Source organism: Oncorhynchus mykiss, chromosome 2 (assembly GCF_013265735.2).
Source record: "Oncorhynchus mykiss isolate Arlee chromosome 2, USDA_OmykA_1.1, whole genome shotgun sequence".
Classification (NCBI taxonomy): domain Eukaryota; kingdom Metazoa; phylum Chordata; class Actinopteri; order Salmoniformes; family Salmonidae; genus Oncorhynchus; species Oncorhynchus mykiss.
Window position 1 is genome coordinate 14,263,676 of NC_048566.1, and position 24,760 is coordinate 14,288,435.

Sequence of the window (24,760 nt, forward strand, 5' to 3'; positions counted from 1 at the left end):
GCAGTGGTAATGGCATCTCCCATATCAACTGAACCATGACAGTTTGGAGTTGTTCTTGTACAAGGTGTAGTTGTATGGACAATGCAGGGTCTTTCCCATGACTGTTTAAGAGCCTATCAGAATATAGCTATGATTTCTTTGTTGGGTCCAGTCTTGAAGCAGATGAAGCTCTACTATTATACTATTGCCTGTGTGGCCTCAGTGAGATGGCTAGATTAAGTAGTCCTATTGAATTTGACTGCTGTGTTAAAAGTTGTAACCTAATAGGAAGTGGAAGACCAAGAACAGGAAGTTAACGTCACACAGCTCCAACTGTCACCCAATGTGACCTGTATTACTCTCTTCCATTGTGTATCTCTGGTGCTGTGCTGCGTCGTCAATAGGAATGACTACGTAGGCCCATTTTTTTTTTTAAGTACCTCATTTATTTCCTTCCTACCCACTAGTGTCTAGGTTGTTGTACAGTTCTTTCAATGCTTAAAGATGCACTATGAAGAAATCACTCTAAAATTCTAATAGTTTGCCTAATTTCAGTTTGTGATAAAACAAGCAAGTATAGTGTAGAGAATCATTGTACCATCTAAACTGCTGTGAAATATATATTTTCCATAACCAGAAGTATTGTTTGCAGCTGGTGTGCAAAACTGAAAACAAAAGACGCAAAAATGACTGAAGAACGGGAGGCATGGAGCACGTAGACCATATCTACTGCTTCTTAGACTATACTTTTAGTGAGAATGACAGATCTATAACTCACATTTCTATGTGAATTTTGTCAGGGCTCTCAAACAGTTACATATTGCAGCTTTAAAAAATATTGCTCTTTGGGAACTATGAAGATTTAGGCTATTGACTGAATAAATGTCCTTTCTCTCTGCATCTCCACCATATGTACATTCTGTTCTCTTTGTTTCGTTTCAATCTGCCCAATGAATTTGTATTTCTCCTTGTTGTCTCCAGGGGAACGATGATGAGGCGGTTGTGGACCTGGGGAAGACTAGCTCCACCATTCACACCAACTTTGAGAAAGAGGAGCTAGAGAGTAAGTCTGATTTTAGTGTTTATATATACACACAAAGTATCACATGGGCCCGGATCCTATTCATGTTGACAGTATACACAGAGCAGTATCAAGGAGGCCCATGTGTAATGACATTGTATGGCCATAGGACAGAGGGGATTCTACAAATGCATGCTCTCACTCACACACACACACACTCACACACACGTGTTTTTACTCATGCGCTGTAATATCGTGAGAAATTCAGTCACGTTTGTCTGGCTTGGTCTGGTGATTGAGGTATGCATTGCTTCCACCCACATTCCACTGAGCTCTGACTGCAGGGGAAAAGCCCTGGCACAATTTCCAGACTTTATAGGATCCACAATGGAATTCTTAACAATTTATCTTCCACACACACACACACAAGCGGTAGCTGCATCCCCTCCCAAGAAACTGTGTTTGGGGAGACCAGGCTTTGTGAGGTGAACTTGAACACTAATAACTTGTAACCCCCTGGTTAATGAGCTAGAGAACTGTGTAACTTGGAACCCTGGTTAATGAGCTAGAGAACCGTGTAACTTGGAACCCTGGTTAATGAGCTAGAGAACCGTGTAACTTGGAACCCTGGTTAATGAGCTAGAGAACCGTGTAACTTGGAACCCTGATTAATGAGGTAGAGCACAGTGTAACCCTGGTTAATGAGCTAGAGCACAGTGGAACCCTGGTTAATGAGCTACAGAACCGTGTAATTTGGAACCCTGGTTAATGAGCTAGAGCACAGTGTAATTTGGAACCCTGGTTAATGAGCTACAGAACCGTGTAACTTGGAACCCTGGTTAATGAGCTAGAGCACAGTGTAATTTGGAACCCTGGTTAATGAGCTACAGAACCGTGTAATTTGGAACCCTGGTTAATGAGCTAGAGCACAGTGTAATTTGGAACCCTGGTTAATGAGCTAGAGCACAGTGTAATTTGGAACCCTGGTTAATGAGCTACAGAACCGTGTAACTTGGAACCCTGGTTAATGAGCTACAGAACCGTGTAATTTGGAACCCTGGTTAATGAGCTACAGAACCGTGTAACTTGGAACCCTGGTTAATGAGCTAGAGCACAGTGTAATTTGGAACCCTGGTTAATGAGCTAGAGCACAGTGTAATTTGGAACCCTGGTTAATGAGCTAGAGCACAGTGTAATTTGGAACCCTGGTTAATGAGCTAGAGCACAGTGTAATTTGGAACCCTGGTTAATGAGCTAGAGCACAGTGTAATTTGGAACCCTGGTTAATGAGCTAGAACACAGTGTAATTTGGAACCCTGGTTAATGAGCTAGAGCACAGTGTAACTTGGAACCCTGGTTAATGAGCTAGAGAACCGTGTAACTTGGAACCCTGGTTAATGAGGTAGAGCACAGTGTAACCCTGGTTAATGAGCTAGAGCACAGTGTAACCCTGGTTAATGAGCTACAGAACTGTGTAACTTGGAACCCTGGTTAATGAGCTAGAGAACCGTGTAATTTGGAACCCTGGTTAATGAGCTAGAACACAGTGTAATTTGGAACCCTGGTTAATGAGCTAGAGCACAGTGTAATTTGGAACCCTGGTTAATGAGCTAGAGCACAGTGTAACCCTGGTTAATGAGCTAGAGCACAGTGTAATTTGGAACCCTGGTTAATGAGGTAGAGAAGTGTGAGAATGTAATGTGTAAGCTGTTCCCCCCCCCCCTCCCACCCTGGTTCTAGCTCTAACAGCATTACTGAGGATTAGCCTGCAGCTCTAGCCTCCACTAATTTAATAGAGCCTTCTCTTTCACTCCCTCCCCCTTCATTCTTTCTCACACTCATTCACTCATTCTCTCTAGAACACTACCACTCATTCACATAATCACACGGTTGGTAGAGGCAGACCCAACCTCCATGTTCCCCTTCCGCTTCTCTGTCCCTCCTCTCTCCTAACCTCCATACTTCTCTAAAGTCATATTTACTTGTGTTTTGTTATACATCATGATCAATGTTCCCCTTAAACTGTGTGTGGGTGCTCCACTCCCCAGGACTGCCTTGCAGAAGAAATACCAGCCCGCGCAGAGACTCACGAGATTGAACTTCACTCTGCTAGTTTCCCTGTTAGTTTACACCGTTTCCCTCTACTGTAGGAATTGTGACCAAATCAACATTTTTAAATGCAACATAATGAAATAAACCGAACTATGCAAGACCGTCTGAGATTGTTCAAAGATCAAAGCGAAGAGCCGCATGTAGCCACGTGTGCACATTTGTTCATGTCCTTTGCTAATTAGTGCATTATTAGCCCAGTTATAGCAATTTCTGGTCAGCAATAGGTAGTGATAAGTGATTGCTTCCTACAAGAGCACAAAACATATACACTTCTAGCCATCTTTGAAAAGCCAGTCAGGTAAAGAGCTTTTTTTATATCTTAAAGGGGCAGTGATGTATTTTGAGAAGGGCTTGAATAAGCTACGTAGTCAATAGGCAGATGGTAGCATACATTTTTTGTCTGACTCTGTGATAATGGTATGCAAATAATAATTTTTGATTTGTAAAGTGGTTTCCTCATCAAAAAGCACAATAAAACATTTTCGGTCACCTCCTTGTCTGAAGGACAAGTTGCTAAACAGGTTCATTTCCAGCGCTGCACAAGTCTCATGGAATGTAGGCTGACATAGAACACCACACAGTGGCTGCTACTGTAGGCTGACATAGAACACCACACAGTGGCTGTATCGTAGAACACCACACAGTGGCTGCTACTGTAGGCTGTATTGTAGAACACCACACAGTGGCTGTATCGTAGAACACCACACAGTGGCTGTATCGTAGAACACCACACAGTGGCTGTATCGTAGAACACCACACAGTGGCTGTATCGTAGAACACCACACAGTGGCTGTATCGTAGAACACCACACAGTGGCTGTATCGTAGAACACCACACAGTGGCTGTATCGTAGAACACCACACAGTGGCTGTATCGTAGAACACCACACAGTGGCTGTATCGTAGAACACCACACAGTGGCTGTATCGTAGAACACCACACAGTGGCTGTATCGTAGAACACCACACAGTGGCTGTATCGTAGAACACCACACAGTGGCTGTATCGTAGAACACCACACAGTGGCTGTATCGTAGAACACCACACAGTGGCTGTATCGTAGAACACCACACAGTGGCTGTATCGTAGAACACCACACAGTGGCTGTATCGTAGAACACCACACAGTGGCTGTATCGTAGAACACCACACAGTGGCTGTATCGTAGAACACCACACAGTGGCTGTATCGTAGAACAACTATTTCAAAAGCTATTTCTATGTTAAAATGGGATGCATTTTCCCCACAATCGTAGGGCACTGTGACGATGGTCCTATGTACTCTGTCACATAAATCTAAAACCTTTGATAAAGGACCAGACAAGGTTTATGAGAAGGACAGTTATTTATTGATGATAATGTTGGGCATCGATGTTCTTTTTGTTGGTCGATCATCCGTGAATGAGAAGTAACAAGAGTTTTTAGTTTGGCGCACCGGGAATTGGTTTTTGTTTTCTCCAGATTTTTTATATTTTTTAATATAGGTTCTTTCTGGTCATACATTTTGGTGATACCAAGTTCTAGATGCAATGTGATATTGTTTACTAATTAAAACGTGAAGGTAGATGGTGAGAAATGTGTATGATTACCTTGTATGTCCTAGTTTTGAAGAGGGTTCTGTTCATAGTTAATGAATGGTACGGGTGGCGCGGTAGGAGCTTAAACCCGGGGGACGTACGTTTTTATATCCCAGATAGTATTTATGCTATGAAGCGGTGTTTCCCAGCCCAGGTCCTCCAGGACCCCCAACAGTAAATGTTGTTGTAACCCTGGACAAACGCCTCACTCAGCTCATTGAGGGCTTGATGATTAGTTGACTAGTTGAATCAGGTGTGTTTGTCCTGGGTTACAATAAAAGTGTACTGTTGGGGGTACTGGAGGACCGGGATTGGTCAACACTGCTCTAAAGCATGGGTTTATCATAGTTACTGAGGTGTGCTGGTAGAACTACATATGTTTATTATCTGAACGTGTATGTATGGTACTGTATTTAATGTGCTCTGAATGTCAATTGACCAGATACGTGTAAGGGTTTCCCGTTTTAGTTGCATCATGGGTAATGTGCTACAGGCTGTATCACAACTGGCCGTGATTGGGAGTCCCATAGGGTGGTGCACAATTGTCCCAGCATCGTCCAGGTTTGGCCAGGGTAGTGTTAACTGACTTGCCTAGTTAAATAAAGGTTCCACATAAGAAGCCTGTCCTCTCATTGTTTGTGGGACAGGACAGGGGACAGGTCAGCATGTTGCTGGGTTTTGTTTGAAGAGCTCTATTTGATCCAGTTTATTATTTTCTAAATACTTGTACATTTCGTCGGCTGTTATTATCTTCACTTGCAAATAGAAAGTGTCACTCTGGGCAATAAATAATGTTCTGCCTCCTCACTGTAAAATCCTACTGCCGGTCTCACAGCCACTCTGGTAGGACTACATAATGATCGAATGACCACGGTAGCCTACTTGGCCACGGTTAAAACTAACTTAAAGTGGGTACAGCCCCCGTGTTCACAGTAAACGCAAAACGTTCACGTTTGTGCTCAGCATAACTGAAATTTGCTCAGTGGCGGAAATAATTTGAGGCAGGGAACATTGATCATGAGCCTGCCTAAGAGCCTAGTCTCACAAGTCAGATGATTGTTTCTGAAATGTGAAAGACTGGAAATAGTGAGTTTTGGTCTCTAACTACTGGTTGTCTATAGTGGGAGGTAACGTCAAACTGTATTGGTCACCTGCTACGTAGACCAGGTTTAGACTAACAGTGAAATGTTTCATTACAGGCCCTTCCTATATAATAGATAATATATATATAGAATATTATATATAATAGAACTATAACTATATAATAGAAAAGTAAAATACGTAATAATAAATCCACAATGAGTAACGAAAGCTTGTTTTATATTCAAGAGTCACCAGTTGTGAGTAGATATGCACGGGTACGGGGTAGGCCTACATAGTAATTGATGTGCACTGTGTCTCAGTGGAGACATTAGCAGCCTGTAGGAGACCTGACCCCAGCCAGCGACAGTGTTATGGAGACAATTGTTTATCTACTGACTGTGTGCGTGTGTGTGGCCCAGGGACTCCTCCTACTGCGCAGAACATTACAGCTGACAACCCAGAGGTGCTAATGGAAACCACAGAGGAAAACCTCTGAATGTTATTTATTCATAGGAACGCCCAGAGATGCAATAAAGATGTTAGCTGGAAGCCTGGAACAATAACGATTTTAGTTATATTATTAGGGCTGTTGTGTGTCTCTGTCATCCATGTAAATGGAAGGAACTAAGTACTTTTAGACGGGAAACCCTGCAGGGGTATCAGCTGAGTATCACAGACCTTTTTTAGCTGATCCAGACACCAGAGAGGAACTGGGGATGGGGGGGTAGGTAATGTTTCTCTCCATGCTATGCTTCCTATGCTAGGCTCACAGCTCACCTTTAATTAAGGGTGGCACCCACAGCATGGAACACTTCATTTAGGGAGGTCACAACTGAAGTATTCAGATATGTATTACTGCTAAAAACTCCCCGTGGCTCATAATAGGGAAAGCATTGGAAGACACAGGCCCCCACTCACAAATACTATGTTTTTGGTGTGATTTTAAAAAATAAATAAAAAATAATTTGTAATATATTTTTTTCCCCTCATTGAGCTTAGTGGGCTATGACATATTACATGTATGTGACAGGGGCGTGATGAAGACCCACCATGCTGTAGTCCTCACCTCCCTCCTGGTCCATTTATCTGCTCTGTCCAGACTGACGTCAGTAGTATGCCATCCAGAACGGTTTAACGGTCCCAGCTCTCAAAAGATAAAGTGTGTTTATAAGCACAAAGAGCAGGCTACATGTCCTTCTCCTTTTGAGCCTTCTCTCCTTTCCCCATGTCCTGACAACGAGCAGTGAGTAGAGAGTAGCGGGTCTTGGGCAGTGACGTCCTTTCTATCCGTTCTTAGCTGCTGTCAGAACGGCACGTAACTCGTCCATTCATTTAACGCTTCTGGTATTGCCACTTGACACGCCAGAAATTGAGAGGAGGATAAGAGGGAAGGGTTACCATTGTGTGTGACGTACTTAAACAACAGACAGGAAGACGTGTGTAGGGGGGTGGCACAGTCTGTGACGGTAACTCTAGGGTGGCTGCAGTGTATGAAAACAACTGCATTTGTCTCATGCCATTTTGGGCCTGTAAAGAAAGGGGATCTAAAGATTTATAAAATGCTGAAATCAGACCATATGTATTAAATGCACAGTGTATATACCCAGCCCAACTGCAGATAAGACTATTATACATGGTAGACTGTGATTGACCATGCCTCTCTACCCTGTTCCCAGGTCACAGAGCGGTCTATGTGGGTGTCCATGTTCCTCTGGGCAGAGAGACCAAACGGAGGCACCACCGCAGCCACCGCGGCCACAGACACCACCGCAAGAGGAGAGACCGCTCGGACCATGAAGATGGACGAGAGTCTCCTTCCTATGGTAGCTAAGACCAGTTCACTCTCCCACCTCAACGTCTGCTTCATTCACTGTCCTCAGATCAGCTCTATTGCCATATATCCGTTCTCCAGCCCTGTTTCCTATACCAAACCTTTTACTGTCCTTTTTCCACTAATATTCCCCTTGGTTGTACTACATTACCCATCTTCCGCCTGTACCCCCTGTGTTTCAGACACCCCGTCCCAGCGGGTCCAGTTCATCCTGGGGACAGAGGATGATGATGAAGAGCACATGCCCCACGACCTGTTCACTGAGCTGGACGAGCTGTTCTTCCGGGACGGACACGTCTACGAGTGGAGGGAGACAGCCAGGCATGACGCGCACCCTTCCTCACTACTCCTAGTGGATGTGGTTGGATGAGGAAACATCAACAGCTCCTTTCATCTGTGTGTTTAGGTGGTTAAAGTTTGAGGAAGACGTGGAGGATGGAGGGGAGCGTTGGAGTAAGCCCTACGTAGCCACGCTGTCTCTCCACAGCCTCTTCGAGCTCCGCAGCTGCATCCTCAACGGCACTGTCATGTTGGACATGAGAGCTAACACCATTGAGGAGATCGCAGGTGAGTGTGTATGTATGTCTCTGCAGACATTTTACTGTGTGTGTGAGTCTGAAAGTTGAATGTGTTAAATATGCATGTAACTGTTGAATAAAGCATGCAGTCTACCCTGTACCCCCATAGACATGGTGATAGACAGCATGGTGGCGTCGGCTCAGCTGGAGGAGGAGTTGAGGCAGAAGGTGAGGGAGGCCATGTTGAAGAGACACCACCACCAGAACGAGAAGAAGCTCAGCAACCGCATCCCTCTGGTGCGCTCCTTCGCTGACATCGGCAAGAAACAATCTGACCCACACCTGCTTGAGAGAAACTGTGAGGGCCCTCGCTGCACCTCTCCTTTTTCCTCTTCTGCTCTTCATCCCCTCATTTCAGCTCTTCTACAAAATAAGGGTTTATTTACACCCTTTTTGGTTGTGTTTTGACAGATTGAATGTATGTACTATGCGCATGTTGTTTTATGAAGTGGGTTGGGTCTTTCAAAGAGGTGTCAATTGGCTGAGGTATCTGAGTGACAAGACGATGGGCAAGATCTGATTGGTGCATGAGCCTTTTACTGGCATGTGATTTTCCCATCATGACTGTTCTTGAACACTGCAGTGATAAGTCTGAGAGTTTGTTTTGTGTGCTGGATTGTGTTTTCTCCTGGAAAGATGGTTTTGTGATTAGGATTTTGTGTTGAAATGTTGTAATAGGCTAATAGTTAATAACTTAAAACCAAAGTAAATATGTGCACATGCCATCATGTAGCAGTTAAATCACAGTTGAAGGTTATTGGTCAGCTTCCCCTTGCTTGTGATTGGTCTGTTTGAGTGACCTATAGTATATCCTTATTTAAAGCGTGATATAACCGCAGCATTTATTGTGTTTTTGTGACATTGTTGCAAAAGGTTGCTAAACAGCGTTTTTGTGTGTGTTCTGAACATGTTCGCTGCTGTTTGTGGGCAGTTGGCATTATGACAGATGTTAATTGATCTTGACTTAATCTCTCCTGGTTTACTGCGGCTCCGTGTACGTTGTGCAAATGTTCCCTGTGACGTTTTGGGATGTACTGAATATGCCCCTGCTCTTTGTCTTTGACTTCCACTAACAAGACACTTCCGAGGCCTGGGCTTCGCAGCATGAAGAGCATTGTTCCCTTACACACATTTAGTATTCTTACCCTTCTTGATGTATTTTTCCTCTCCCTCTTTCCTTTTTCCATCCTGTCTTCTCTGCTTTCCCAACTACCCTTGCCCCCTCCATAGGAAGTCTATCCACCTCCCGCCCCTCCCTCCTCAAGGGAGTCGAGGGGGTCTCAGTTCCTCAGTCGCTTCCTGCTCAACGCCAGCACCCCCCCCTCCCCCCTTAGCACCCCCCAGAACACCCCTCCCCTAACCAGGTGCAGATCCCCCACCCCTCCTTGCCTGTCCCCCCACCCCTCTGACTGACCCAGACCCACCCCTCCCTGCCTGTCCCCCACCCCTACTCTGATTGACCGGTGAGGGTAGGAGCTGGAGTATCCCCAGTGTGGAGGTCCATGCTCCAGATGGGGAGGAACTGAAGCTCCGGTCCGGTCTAGTCAAGGACCACAAGGAGGAGTCTGGGGTGCAGACCCTGCCCGTCTGGTGCAGCTCCTCCCCCCACCTCCAGCAGGTTAAATATCCTGCAAATAGCATGAAACCCTCCCTCCACACCTTCTTCACCTTACATAATCTGACCCCTCTCAGTCCTTAACATTGTATGTGTCTGTCTGTGTGCTTGATGACTTGTGAAGCACTTAAAGAGTACATTTCATCAAAACAAACCAGATGTTTTAGACTTAGTGAAACACGTCAATTCTGGTCTTCATTTCCACAGTTGGTTGCGAATGGGCTATATTTTGTTATTTTGATTTACTATTAATCTCATTCCCCCCAGCGGTTACATCACACCTTGAGAAGGTTCCTCTACATCATCTCAAGCGAGCGGTTCGGAATGAAATGCACTCCCTTCTGGATGTGCTTGGTGGTACCACCTCGTGGCTTACTATAAAAACAGGTGACCGCACGCCTTATTTGGCAATGGTCTTGGTAAGTGGAGTGTGCCAATATATATTTTGCATGATGCTTCCTTGACTAGACTACTGGCGTTACACAAAATTCTAAAGGCAGGAAGGCACATTTCCGCATATGACCAAATTCAATGTTTTTGCTTACCGTTTCATGCATCTTTTACGAAGAAAGAAAACATGGAGGCTATGAGGATTATACATTTATTTGTAGCTACATCCATCGTTACAAGAAATAGATGACAATGGCTCATAGTTCAATGGTTTTGAGTTCTAATCCCACATGGGGCAGAGATGTGTACAGTTGAAGTTGGAAGTTTACATACACTTAGGTTGGAGTCATTAAAACTAGTTTTTCAACCAGTCCACACATTTCTTAACAAACTATCGTTTTGGCAAGTCGGTTAGGACATCTCCTTTTTGCATGACACAAGTAATTTTTCCAACAATTGTTTAAACACAGATTATTTCACTTATAATTCACTGTACCACAATTCCAGTGGGTCAGAAGTTTACATGCACTAAGTTGACTGTGCCTTTAAACAGATTGGAAAATTCCAGAAAATTATGTCATGGCTTTAGAAGCATCTGATGGGCTAATTGACATAATTTGAGTCAATAGGAGGTGTACCTGTGGATGTATTTCAAGGCCTACTTTCAAACTCAGTGCCTCTTTGCTTGACATCATGGGAAAATCAAAAGAAATCAGCCAAGACCTCAGAAAAAAAATTGAAGACCTCCACAAGTCTGGTTCATCCTTGGGGGCAATTTCTAAATGCCTGAAGGTACCACGTTCATCTGTACAAACAATAGTATACAAGTATAAACACCATGGGACCACACAGCCATCATACTGCTCGGGAAGGAAGGGAAGTTCTGTCTCCTAGAGATGAACGTACTTTGGTGCTAAAAGTGCAAATCAATCCCAGAACAACAGCAAAGGACCTTGTGAAGATGCTGGAGGAAACAGGTACAAAAGTATCTATATCCACAGTAAAACAAGTTATATATCGACATAACCTGAAAGGTCGCTCAGCAAGGAAGAAGCCACTGCTCCAAAACCGCCATAGAAAAACCAGACTACGGTTTGCAACAGCACATAAGGACAAAGATTGTACTTTTTGGAGAAATGTCTTCTGGTCTGATGAAACAAAAATAGACTGTTAGGCCATAATGACCATTTATGTTTGGAGGAAAAAGGGGGAGGCTTGCAAGCCGACGAACACCATCCCAACAGTGAAGCACAGGGGTGGCAGCATCATGTTGTGGGGGTGCTTTGCTGCAGGAGGGACTGGTGCACTTCACAAAATAGATGGCATCATGAGGGAGGTAAATTATGTGGATATATTGAAGCAACATCTCAAGATATCAGTCAGGAAGTTAAAGCTTGGGTCTTCAAAATGGACAATGACCCCAAGCATAGTTCCAAAGTTGTGGCAAAATGGCTTAAGGACAACAAAGTCAAGGTTTTGGAGTAGCCATCACAAAGCCCTGACCTCAATCCTATAGAAGATGTGTGGGCAGAACTGAAAAAGCATGTGCGAGCAAGGAGGCCTACAAACCTGACTCAGTTACACCAGCTCTGTCAGGAGGAATGGGCCAAAATTCACCCAACTTATTGTGGGAAGCTTGTGGAAGGCTACCTAAAACGTTTGACCCAAGTTAAACAATTTAATGGCAATGCTACCAAATACTAATTGAGTATATGTAAACTTCTGACCCACTGGGAATGTGATGAAAGAAATAAAAGCTGAAATAAATCCTTCTCTCTACTATTATTCTGACATTTCACATTCTTAAAATAAAGTGGTGATCCTAACTGACCTAAGACAGGACATTTTTACTATGATTAAATGTCAGGAATTGTGAAAAACTGAGTTTAAATGCATTTGGCTTAGGTGTATGTAAACATCTGACTTCAACTATGGATGGATGGATGGATGGATAGATAAAACCATTTTATTTACAGTATTCATCCTGTGCCCACACACTTGTAATTCTGAAAAGTGAACGCATGCCTGTGAGAGGGGTGGCCCTGGTAGTAGTTGTAGGTTTTTATACAGTACCCAAGACTATTGAGTTAATTTGACCAAGAGCTACAACATGAATACTGCAATGTGGGTTGGATTGAAATTAGCCCCTAATCTTCATTATATCAAGGTGACGACTCGCTTTTTTCTCCAACACAATACCGCAATAAACGTAGGTCCACATTTCAATGTATAATTATTATTTTTAAATTGCGCCACATTTCGGATTTTAATTTACACTTGCAGTAGATGTCAGGAACTCATCACCTTTCCACTGAGAGCTGACTGTCCAGAGCAATATTTGCTCGAGATGCACATAATTTTATTATCAGCACGTGCCAGTGGACTTCTGGTGAGAATGCTTTAGTGTTGGGATCAGGTACTACTATGTTTACCCACCCACAAAATTAATATTTATGAGCAATTTCCCCGCTACCCACAACTTCTCACCTGAAAATGTGAGCGGTTTGGGCAAAGGCTGAATTTGGAGTTTATACGAAGTTTGGTAACTGTTTACATTAAGTTGGCCCTATGTTATTGTAATCAGGCACTATAACCCCCATTACCACTGGCTAATAAATGATATCAGGGTTTAATGTGAGGCTTGCTCAGGTTTCACCCCCATATGCACACAGACGCTGCACAGTATTACACAGAGTTCCATAGCAAGTCCTAGTTTCAATTGGCAAGGTTCATAGACCGTGAGAGGTCAAAATATGTTTTTACAGCAAGAGGCTGAGGCCATGATGTGTGTGTGTGTGTGTGTGTGTGTGTGTGTGTAAATACCAACACGTGAGTGTGTTCTGTTTTTCCCAGCTTTAAATGTGCTGTCTAACTGGACCATATGGTGTATCTTGGCTGACTGGTTCAGTAAGAAGCAGGGGATTGACAGGCAGGGCCCCATTGGAGCACATTCCACCACTAATCTCCCTCTGAAACCTTTCTGTCCAACTCCAGCCTCCGTAGGGTTGGTCCTGTAAACACAGGATGTCTATGAGTGTCTACCTAATTGACCCCCCCACTGTTTAGTTATTTCTACCATCTCTAATGACTGTTGTGATACGTGGAGTTTCTCACCCAGTATGTACAGAGCAGCTGCATGTCTGAACAAACTCTCAAACTCACTGAGTCACACATGCATAGCCCCCCCGCTCACCTTCTCAGACACATATAATTGTGTACGTCTACAAATTGTACCAATTCCCCATTCATATCGGCCATACACACAGTTCATTTTTACTGTTCAATTGACCACTGGTTTCTTCTACCCCTTCCTCCCCTTGGGCAGGCCTCCTGGCATCCCCCCAGTCGGCTCCTGGGAACCTGGAGAACAGTAAACCGAGTGAGAGCCGCATCAACGGAGGAAGCAGAGAGAACAGCACTGTGGACTTCAGCAAGGTAACGTCTCTCCTCCCACTGCTGAGCAGTGTGTAGACCCACGGTCACGAGGACAGACAATTAGAGCTCTGCTACCCGACCCGGGCCCGACATTATACATTGGGTTAGGGCCGAGTAGGGCCTTTTTTTTAATCAATAACTAGGGAACAGGTGATGCTCGTATATCACTAAATTGATCACAAACATTTTGAAGCTGAGCCATTTGCTCATGCTCTGCTGCGCAATAGTCATATCTGACAACGATCATAACATGGTGTCAGAAGTACTTCAACCTCGTCAAATATAAGACAGGAGAGATTATTTCACAGAAAATAATGTTCCTTGAGTTTTGTTAGTGACAAAGTAGTTAACTGCTCTGTCATGTCTTGTCATTGAGCAGAGCAGCCCTAGCAGAGCCGTTGCTATGGATACTCGCTCAGAGCCACCATGAGTAGAGTACATGCAGAGCGAGCTGCGCGCATGGTGAGACTGACAGAGCAGCTAATGGAGGAAGTTATTTTTGGTTTCGGTCAGGGACGGGGCTTTAATATGGTTGAAGCAATCGGGCCTGGGTAGGACCTGAGCGTCACAGCATAGGTAGGGCTCGGGCTTAAAATTCATGCCCATGCAGGGCTCTTCAGAGAAGTCAATATGGCAGCCGCTGGCTTCAAAGCCTCTGATTGGCCAATACATAGCATCAGAAATCCAGGGTTTATACAGTGCATTCAATACGATTTCAGATCCCTTGAATTTTTCCACATTTTGTTACGTTACAACCTTATTCTACAATAAAAAAAATTGGAATCCCTCAATCTACACACAATACCCCATAATGACAAAGCAAAAACAGGTTTTTAGAAATAAAATAATAACTGAAATCACATTTTACTTAAGTATTCAGACCCTTTACTCTGTACTTTGTTAAAGCACTTTTGCCATTGATTACAGCCTCAAGTCTTCTTGGCTATGACACTGCATATCCTCTCAAGCTCAATTTTCAGGTCTCTCCAGAGATGTTCGATCGGGTTCAATCAGGGCTCTGGGTGGGCCACTCAAGGACATTCAGAGACTTGTCCCGAAGCCACTCCTGCATTGTCTTGGCTGTGTGCTTAGGGTCGTTGTCCTGTTGGAAGGTGAACCGTCACCCCAGTTCAAGGTCCAGAGCGCTTTGGAACAGGTTTTCATCAAAGATCTCTTTCCTTCGATCCCGACTAGTCACCCAGTCCCTGCTGCTGAAAAACATCCCCACAGCATGATGCTGCCACCACCATGCTTCACCGTAGGGGATGGTTCCAGGTTCTTCCAGACGTGACACTTGGCATTCAGGCCAAAGAGTTCAATCTTGGTTTCATCAGACCAGAGAATCTTGTTTCTCTTTGTCCTTTTACTGAGGAGTGGCTTCTGTCTGGCCACTCTATGATAAAGGCCTGATTGGTGGAGTGCTGCAGACATGGGAGAACCTTCCAGAAGGACAACCATCTCCACAGAGGAACTCTGGAGCTCTGTCAGGGTGACCATCGGGTTCTTGGTCACCTTGACCAAGGCCCCTTTCCCCCCTGATTGCTCAGTTTTGGCCGGACAGCCAGCTCTAGGAAGAGTCTTGGTTCCAAACTCCTTCCATTTAAGAATGATGGAGGCCACTGTGTTCTTGTGGACCTTCAATGCTGCAGAAATGATTTGGTAAACTTCCCCAGATCTGTGTCAACACAATCCTGTCTCGGAGCTCTATAGACAATTTCTTCCACCTCATGGCTTGGTTTTTGCTCTGACATGCACTGCCAACTGTGAGACCTTATATAGACAGGTGTCTGCCTTTCCAAATCATGTCCAATCAATTGAATTTACCACAGGTGGACTCCAATCAAGTTGTAGAAACATTTCAAAGATGAATTTCTAAAAACCTGTTTTCGCTTGGTCATTATGGGGTATTGTGTGTAGATTGAGGTAAATAATGAATTGAATGTGACAAGTGGAAAAAGTCAATGGGTCAGATATACAATGCATTCGGAAAGTATTCAATCTCATTTGAAGTAACACATGCTGGATACTGAACAATGTGACTGGTTTCCGCTCCTTGGGAGACTGATGGGTATGAGAACAGTGTATTATGAGGATGATGTTCTAATAAGAGGTGACATCATGGATCCAGATTGGACCCTAGCTGAGTGAGCTGAGCTTATGGTGTGATCTGAATTAAGTTGTGCCCCTGTTTGTCCCGCTCTCAGCATGCTTGCCACTGTAGTTGTGGTTCCTGGGGCGGGGGTGCCAGGAGGCCTGCAGTAAGTCCTCTCTCCTGTTAATCACTGGCCCTGGCCAATCAGTGCTGTTGTGTTGATCCATGAGACTGTGTTGTTCCGTGACGTGACTGTACATGACATGTTACCTGCCAGTGCCGTGTGTGTGACCGTAGTGTTGTGACTGTGTTGATCTGTATGTAGTGGTCCGACCGTGGTTCAGAGAATCTGATGTTTTCATTATCTTTTTTTGTGCAGCAGTTCAGTCAGCAGCACAGCAACCGCACATATTCTATGTGATTTATTATTTATTAGGTGTCCTGTTTGAGGTCATCGCTTCTGACGGAAGCATCCATAGTACAGTGTAAGTGGGTGGTGTCCATGGTGTAGGGGTAGGGTGCATGGGGTAGTGTCCATGGTGTAGGGGTAGTGGGTAGTGTCCATGGTGTAGGGGTAGTGGGTAGTGTCCCCTGTGTAGGGGTAGTGGGTAGTGTCCATGGTGTAGGGGTAGCGGGTAGTGTCCGTGGTGTAGGGGTAGCGGGTAACGTCCGCGGTGTAGGGGTAGCGGGTAGGATCCGCGGGGTAGTGGGTATGGTCCACGGTGTAGGGGTAGCGGGTAACGTCCGCGATGTAGGGGTAGCGTCCGCGGTGTAGGGGTAGCGGGTAGGGTCCGCGGTGTAGGGGTAGTGGGTAAGGGTAGCGTCCGCGGTGTAGCGGGTAGCGTCCGCGGTGTAGGGGTAGCGTCCGCGGTGTAGAGGTAGTGGGTAGAGTCCATAATGTAGGCGATAAGGTACCCCGTCTCCTTGCCTGGTACATGTGATTAATGGTGTACACGCGCTGGTTCTTTTGGGGGGGGGGGGGTAGTTCAACCCTCAAACTACCCGTCTATACACACATCCTCAGTAACTGACCATGTTACCAAAACACACATCTTATATTTTCCACAGTTAATAACAGTTGAGAATTTTGTAGAAATTTGGCACATAATGTAGGGTTGGTACGGCCTTAAATCTTGGAATTTTACAATGTTTTCCAGTCCTGGAAACGTTTAGAAAATGATCAAATCTGAAAAGAATACTTTTTTTTTTGTGTGTATTTTATTTGGGCACATATTCTTTACCAATCACATAAAAATCAACTTCAGTGCATCTGTGTGTCCTCACCTGCATGTGTACCAGTGGGCCATTGCTCAAGGAGAGGCCTATAAAATATGATCGAGAACAGAGTAGGTAGCCAATTCAAATCTTGTAGCCTGGCTAGTTCTCTCTCTCTCTAGTTAACTGTTCAGTGTTTCCTCTATGCGTTCCCCCTATATGATCTTTGATATATTGAATGAGCTAATTATTGGACAAAGCCAGAGCAACATTTCCACCAAGTATGTTTATCATCCAGGGAGGTCAACCATGTATTTATTTTTGTCCTCTAACAAAACATTTTAGAAATGAGTTGCTCAACCGGACCTTGATAAACTGACTGCAACGTGTTTGAACAGGGCTGTATCAAAAGTCTGCACACCCATCAGCTCTCCAGTCTGAGGGTTGACCACATGTGTTTATACAGTTGCCTAACAGGGATTCTACTTTGGGGGGGGGTTAAGTGCCTTGTACAATGACAGGAGATGGTAGACTACATGGGATCAGCCTCCAGCCTCCAAGTGTTGATACCACATTTCTGCCAAAAAATATATACTTCAATTTAAACACCACCAATTGTTGTCATGGGAATTTAGTTTAAAGTCCTGAAATTCAATCTGTCTAAATGTCTATGAACCCTGCATGGCCAATACAATTCAACTTCAGGAACATCCAAGCATGTATACTTCCTGTTTAACCCTGTGACCTTCAACCTCCCAGGTGGACATGAACTTCATGAAGAAGATCCCTCCTGGGGCGGAGGCGTCCAACGTGCTGGTGGGAGAGGTGGAATTCCTGGAGCGACCAATCATAGCCTTCATCAGGCTGTCCCCCGCCGTGCTGCTCACTGGTCTCACTGAGGTGCCCGTACCCACCAGGTAAGTGTGTACACACACTTATCTGAATCGTATGACAGGCATTTAGTCATTTTGACTGTGAAGGAGTTATGGCAATAGACAACAATTTTTGAAAAATATATTGTGTGTTGAGGGGGGTGTGCTTGGGTGGACTCTGATTCTATCCTGCTCTCCTATTGGTCAGGTTCCTGTTCCTGCTGCTGGGTCCGTTTGGGAAGGGTCCTCAGTACCACGAGATCGGCCGCTCCATCGCCACGCTGATGACAGACGAGGTGAGGAGCACTACAACACAGCTCTGGATTGGTCCAATTTCAACCTTGGCCAATCACCAATTGGTCCCATGCTGTGGCGTCAGAAGCAGCGACATGTCGTTTGAGAGACTGCTGTTGTCGTCCTGTGCCAGGTCTTCCATGATGTAGCGTACAAGGCCAAAGACCGGAACGATCTGCTGTCGGGGATAGATGAGTTTCTGGACCAGGTGACCGTCCTACCCCCAGGAGAGTGGGACCCTACGATACGAATCGAGCCCCCCAAGAGTGTCCCATCTCAGGTGAGGGATCTGGACGAAGATGTTGGTTGGCTGCTATTGAACGTGTGAGACATGCTGATGGGTAATATTGTAAGAGAACTGCTGTGGACACGGTGTGTGTACAGTACTGATGGTTAGAATGTTGAGGGCTGTGCAGTAACCTGGCCTGTGGGGGGCTTTTCTCTCTACACAGGACAAGAGGAAGATGCCCTCATTGCCCAACGGCTCTGCCCATAATGATTCCTTCAAGGAAGACCAGCACCAAGCAGGACCAGAGCTACAGAGGACAGGGAGGTGGGTCTCTCTCACACACAAACACACAATGGGTTTTCTTTAAGTCCCTTTTGATGAAAAGGAGCTGCCAGACTGAGTGGTCACCTTGGCAGCTCATTATAAAAGCATTATGAACATGAAGAGAGCTGTTCACTAGAGGTCTGGAAAGTCTTTCATGAGTCTGATGTAGAAGCTGAAGAGGTCTACTGCAGCCTTTCATCTAGCAGCACTTCACCAGTACCCCACAACCCCACACACACCGTCTACACACCAGTACCCCACACACACACCGTCTACACACCAGTACCCCACACACACACCGTCTACACACCAGTACCCCACACACACCGTCTACACACCAGTACCCCACACACACCGTCTACACACCAGTACCCCACACACCATTCACGCTCCAATAATACTGAAACCACACCATAGTGTATTTCTAGTTCATGAAAAAGACCAAAAATATACTAGATTGATTTCTTACTTTTACTAACTTGTCTTCAATTGTAGGTTATTTCATGGTACCTACTAAGTAGAGTTGTATATTATTGAGCAGCAGTTACTGTGTAATGTTGAGTAATGACATTCTGCTCAGTGAAGAAGTTAGTTAATAACTATGGCATTAAGGGTGACATCACTAAAGTGTCTATGCAGGCTTTAGACATGCTGTTCTTGACCCCTCTCTGAAACATGACCTGAAGTGGCCTGTACAGGAGCTGTGTCTGTGTGACAATTATTTATGTCCCCTCAGCTGGCACGGTTTCCATTGCTGGCTATATTCCAACTGCCTACTACATTTAGTCTGTCCAGTTTTTTGAGTTGGCTCTGATTTAGAGTTGTCCCCAATACTAAAGGTGCAGAGATGATATCACATCTCTCTAGCAATTAAACTATTATTAAAACTCCCTCACTGGCTTCCCTGCTCTCTGACGTCTTCCCTCTCTCTCCCCCTCCCTCCCTCTCTCTCCTCTGTCAGGATCTTTGGGGGCCTGGTGATGGATGTAAGGAGGAAAGCTCCGTTCCTGTGGGGAGATATTAGGGATGCTCTGAGCCTGCAGTGCCTGGCCTCTGTGCTGTTCCTCTACTGCGCCTGCATGTCCCCTGTCATCACTTTCGGAGGCCTGCTGGGCGAGGCCACCAAGGGAAACATTGTGAGTGATGTCACCAGAAGCTAATGGGAGATATTGTATTTGTCTAGAGTTATTGATGACTTTGTGATAAAAATGTTTAATTGCTCACCGTCCTTTGCCTAATCTCCCCTCACTCTCACTCACACTCAGAGTGCGATCGAGTCGTTGTTCGGGGCGTCTCTGACGGGCGTGGCCTTCTCCATGTTTGCGGGCCAGCCACTCACCATTCTGGGCAGCACCGGACCAGTCCTGGTCTTTGAGAAGATCCTCTTTAAGTTCTGCAGGTGAGTGTGCAGGCTACTGCTGGAGCCGTGTCCCAACTGTCCCAAACACCTCCTCAGGGTTCGTAGGGTCATGAAAGTCTTGGAATTTTATTTAACCTTTTATTTAACTAGGTAAGTAAGTTAAGAACAAATTCTTATTTACAATGATGGCCTACCCTTGGCCAAACCCTAACCCGGACGACACTGGGCCAATTGTGCGCCGGCCAGTGGGACTCCCAATCACATCCGGTTGTGATACAGCATGGAATCGAACCAGGTTCTGTAGTGACGCCTCTAGCACTGAGATGCAGTGCCTTGGACCGCTACGCCACTCAGGAGCCTAATAAAAGTTGGGAAATGATAAATTCCCAAAACGTTTTTGAAATGTCATGGAAATTCATTTAATAATTTCTGTTAATGTAATTTTTTAGGCACCGTTTTTAAATATTTTATCAATCAAATAAAAATGTACATATCAGCCAGGATCGGAATGACACTAGCGTGTCGGTGATGGCGAGCATCATCAAAATATGATACAACAAATTAACTAGGTAGATAATTCAGAACATGTCTTCTATCCTCTAGTTAACATTCATACATGCTAATAATAGCTAAACAGTTATCTCCCCAAAAACTTTACACCGATAAGGCCATACAAAGTTGATTAACTTTTTTGAACAATTCATGATTCATTTAAACGATTCCAGTTTGGCTAAATAAAGGATTCACTTTGCTATTGTATTAGTTGGGATTCGGTTCAATCGTGGTGAATTGGATTGTGTGAATCAAAGTAATTATTTGTGAATAGTGAATATTAATTTTAGGGAAAAATATTCTATGTAGCCTTTTTTCCCCCTGTTGATTTCAAAATTAACAGTCAGTATCTGGTGTGGCCACCAGTATAGCTGGTAGCATTGTCATGCTGGAGGGTCATGTCAGGATGAGCCTGCAGGAAGGGTACCACATGAGGGAGGAGGATGTCTTTCCTGTAACGCAGATTGCCTGCAATGACAACAGGCTCAGTCTGATGATGCTGTTACACACCGCCCCAGACCATGACGGCCCTTCCACCTCCAAATCACCAAGTCCTCTGTGTAACGCAGATTGCCTGCAATGACAACAGGCTCAGTCTGATGATGCTGTTACACACCGCCCCAGACCATGACGGCCCTTCCACCTCCAAATCACCAAGTCCTCGGTGTAACGCAGATTGCCTGCAATGACAACAGGCTCAGTCTGATGATGCTGTTACACACCGCCCCAGACCATGACGGCCCTTCCACCTCCAAATCACCAAGTCCTCGGTGTAACGCAGATTGCCTGCAATGACAACAGGCTCAGTCTGATGATGCTGTTACACACCGCCCCAGACCATGACGGCCCTTCCACCTCCAAATCACCAAGTCCTCTGTGTAACGCAGATTGCCTGCAATGACAACAGGCTCAGTCTGATGATGCTGTTACACACCGCCCCAGACCATGACGGCCCTTCCACCTCCAAATCACCAAGTCCTCGGTGTAACGCAGATTGCCTGCAATGACAACAGGCTCAGTCTGATGATGCTGTTACACACCGCCCCAGACCATGACGGCCCTTCCACCTCCAAATCACCAAGTCCTCGGTGTAACGCAGATTGCCTGCAATGACAACAGGCTCAGTCTGATGATGCTGTTACACACCGCCCCAGACCATGACGGCCCTTCCACCTCCAAATCACCAAGTCCTCTGTGTAACGCAGATTGCCTGCAATGACAACAGGCTCAGTCTGATGATGCTGTTACACACCGCCCCAGACCATGACGGCCCTTCCACCTCCAAATCACCAAGTCCTCTGTGTAACGCAGATTGCCTGCAATGACAACAGGCTCAGTCTGATGATGCTGTTACACACCGCCCCAGACCATGACGGCCCTTCCACCTCCAAATCACCAAGTCCTCTGTGTAACGCAGATTGCCTGCAATGACAACAGGCTCAGTCTGATGATGCTGTTACACACCGCCCCAGACCATGACGGCCCTTCCACCTCCAAATCACCAAGTCCTCTGTGTAACGCAGATTGCCTGCAATGACAACAGGCTCAGTCTGATGATGCTGTTACACACCGCCCCAGACCATGACGGCCCTTCCACCTCCAAATCACCAAGTCCTCTGTGTAACGCAGATTGCCTGCAATGACAACAGGCTCAGTCTGATGATGCTGTTACACACCGCCCCAGACCATGACGGCCCTTCCACCTCCAAATCACCAAGTCCTCTGTGTAACGCAGATTGCCTGCAATGACAACAGGCTCAGTCTGATGATGCTGTTACACACCGCCCCAGACCATGACGGCCCTTCCACCTCCAAATCACCAAGTCCTCGGTGTAACGCAGATTGCCTGCAATGACAACAGGCTCAGTCTGATGATGCTGTTACACACCGCCCCAGACCATGACGGCCCTTCCACCTCCAAATCACCAAGTCCTCGGTGTAACGCAGATTGCCTGCAATGACAACAGGCTCAGTCTGATGATGCTGTTACACACCGCCCCAGACCATGACGGCCCTTCCACCTCCAAATCACCAAGTCCTCTGTGTAACGCAGATTGCCTGCAATGACAACAGGCTCAGTCTGATGATGCTGTTACACACCGCCCCAGACCATGACGGCCCTTCCACCTCAAAATCACCAAGTCCTCGGTGTAACGCAGATTGCCTGCAATGACAACAGGCTCAGTCTGATGATGCTGTTACACACCGCCCCAGACCATGACGGCCCTTCCACCTCCAAATCACCAAGTCCTCGGTGTAACGCAGATTGCCTGCAATGACAACAGGCTCAGTCTGATGATGCTGTTACACACCGCCCCAGACCATGACGGCCCTTCCACCTCCAAATCACCAAGTCCTCGGTGTAACGCAGATTGCCTGCAATGACAACAGGCTCAGTCTGATGATGCTGTTACACACCGCCCCAGACCATGACGGCCCTTCCACCTCCAAATCACCAAGTCCTCTGTGTAACGCAGATTGCCTGCAATGACAACAGGCTCAGTCTGATGATGCTGTTACACACCGCCCCAGACCATGACGGCCCTTCCACCTCCAAATCACCAAGTCCTCTGTGTAACGCAGATTGCCTGCAATGACAACAGGCTCAGTCTGATGATGCTGTTACACACCGCCCCAGACCATGACGGCCCTTCCACCTCCAAATCACCAAGTCCTCTGTGTAACGCAGATTGCCTGCAATGACAACAGGCTCAGTCTGATGATGCTGTTACACACCGCCCCAGACCATGACGGCCCTTCCACCTCCAAATCACCAAGTCCTCTGTGTAACGCAGATTGCCTGCAATGACAACAGGCTCAGTCTGATGATGCTGTTACACACCGCCCCAGACCATGACGGCCCTTCCACCTCCAAATCACCAAGTCCTCTGTGTAACGCAGATTGCCTGCAATGACAACAGGCTCAGTCTGATGATGCTGTTACACACCGCCCCAGACCATGACGGCCCTTCCACCTCCAAATCACCAAGTCCTCTGTGTAACGCAGATTGCCTGCAATGACAACAGGCTCAGTCTGATGATGCTGTTACACACCGCCCCAGACCATGACGGCCCTTCCACCTCCAAATCACCAAGTCCTCTGTGTAACGCAGATTGCCTGCAATGACAACAGGCTCAGTCTGATGATGCTGTTACACACCGCCCCAGACCATGACGGCCCTTCCACCTCCAAATCACCAAGTCCTCTGTGTAACGCAGATTGCCTGCAATGACAACAGGCTCAGTCTGATGATGCTGTTACACACCGCCCCAGACCATGACGGCCCTTCCACCTCCAAATCACCAAGTCCTCTGTGTAACGCAGATTGCCTGCAATGACAACAGGCTCAGTCTGATGATGCTGTTACACACCGCCCCAGACCATGACGGCCCTTCCACCTCCAAATCACCAAGTCCTCTGTGTAACGCAGATTGCCTGCAATGACAACAGGCTCAGTCTGATGATGCTGTTACACACCGCCCCAGACCATGACGGCCCTTCCACCTCCAAATCACCAAGTCCTCTGTGTAACGCAGATTGCCTGCAATGACAACAGGCTCAGTCTGATGATGCTGTTACACACCGCCCCAGACCATGACGGCCCTTCCACCTCCAAATCACCAAGTCCTCTGTGTAACGCAGATTGCCTGCAATGACAACAGGCTCAGTCTGATGATGCTGTTACACACCGCCCCAGACCATGACGGCCCTTCCACCTCCAAATCACCAAGTCCTCTGTGTAACGTTATTCCTTCGACGATAAACGTGAATTCGACCATCACCCCTGGTGAGACACAACCGCGACTCGTCATATGAAGAGCACTTTTTGCCAGTCCTGTCTGGTCCAGCGACGGTGGGTTTGTACCCATAGGCGACATTGTTGCCGGTGAGGTCTGTTGAGGACCTGCCTAACAGCAGGCCTACAAGCCCTCAGTCCAGCCTCTCTCAGCCTATTGCGGACAGTCTGAGCACTGATTGAGGGATTGTGCGTTCCTGGTGTAACTCGGGCAGTTGTTGTTGCCATCCTGCACCTGTCCCGCAGGTGTGATGTTCGGAAATACCGATCCTCTGCAGGTGTTGTTACACGTGGTCTGCCACTGCGAGGACGATCAGCTGTCTGCCCTGTCTCCCTGTAGCGCGGTCGTAGGCGTCTCACAGTACGGACATTGCAATTTATTTCCCTGGCCACATCCTCATGCCTCCT

General features: G+C 46.2%; 1 protein-coding gene across 3 annotated transcripts in view; it reads left to right on the forward strand.

Annotated features, from left to right (window-relative positions):
• LOC110535510 (sodium bicarbonate cotransporter 3) overlaps positions 1–24,760 on the forward strand; it is a 75,988-nt gene that overhangs the window by 23,444 nt on the left and 27,784 nt on the right. For all 3 annotated transcript variants that reach the window (XM_036961838.1, XM_036961851.1, XM_036961843.1), the window contains exons 2-13: positions 961–1,042; positions 7,445–7,591; positions 7,782–7,920; positions 8,006–8,166; positions 8,287–8,475; positions 13,508–13,617; positions 17,684–17,841; positions 18,005–18,092; positions 18,224–18,370; positions 18,543–18,643; positions 19,605–19,779; positions 19,909–20,042. In XM_036961838.1, the coding sequence (XP_036817733.1) occupies positions 961–1,042; positions 7,445–7,591; positions 7,782–7,920; positions 8,006–8,166; positions 8,287–8,475; positions 13,508–13,617; positions 17,684–17,841; positions 18,005–18,092; positions 18,224–18,370; positions 18,543–18,643; positions 19,605–19,779; positions 19,909–20,042 (1,631 nt within the window). The remainder of the gene's footprint in view (positions 1–960; positions 1,043–7,444; positions 7,592–7,781; positions 7,921–8,005; positions 8,167–8,286; positions 8,476–13,507; positions 13,618–17,683; positions 17,842–18,004; positions 18,093–18,223; positions 18,371–18,542; positions 18,644–19,604; positions 19,780–19,908; positions 20,043–24,760) is intronic.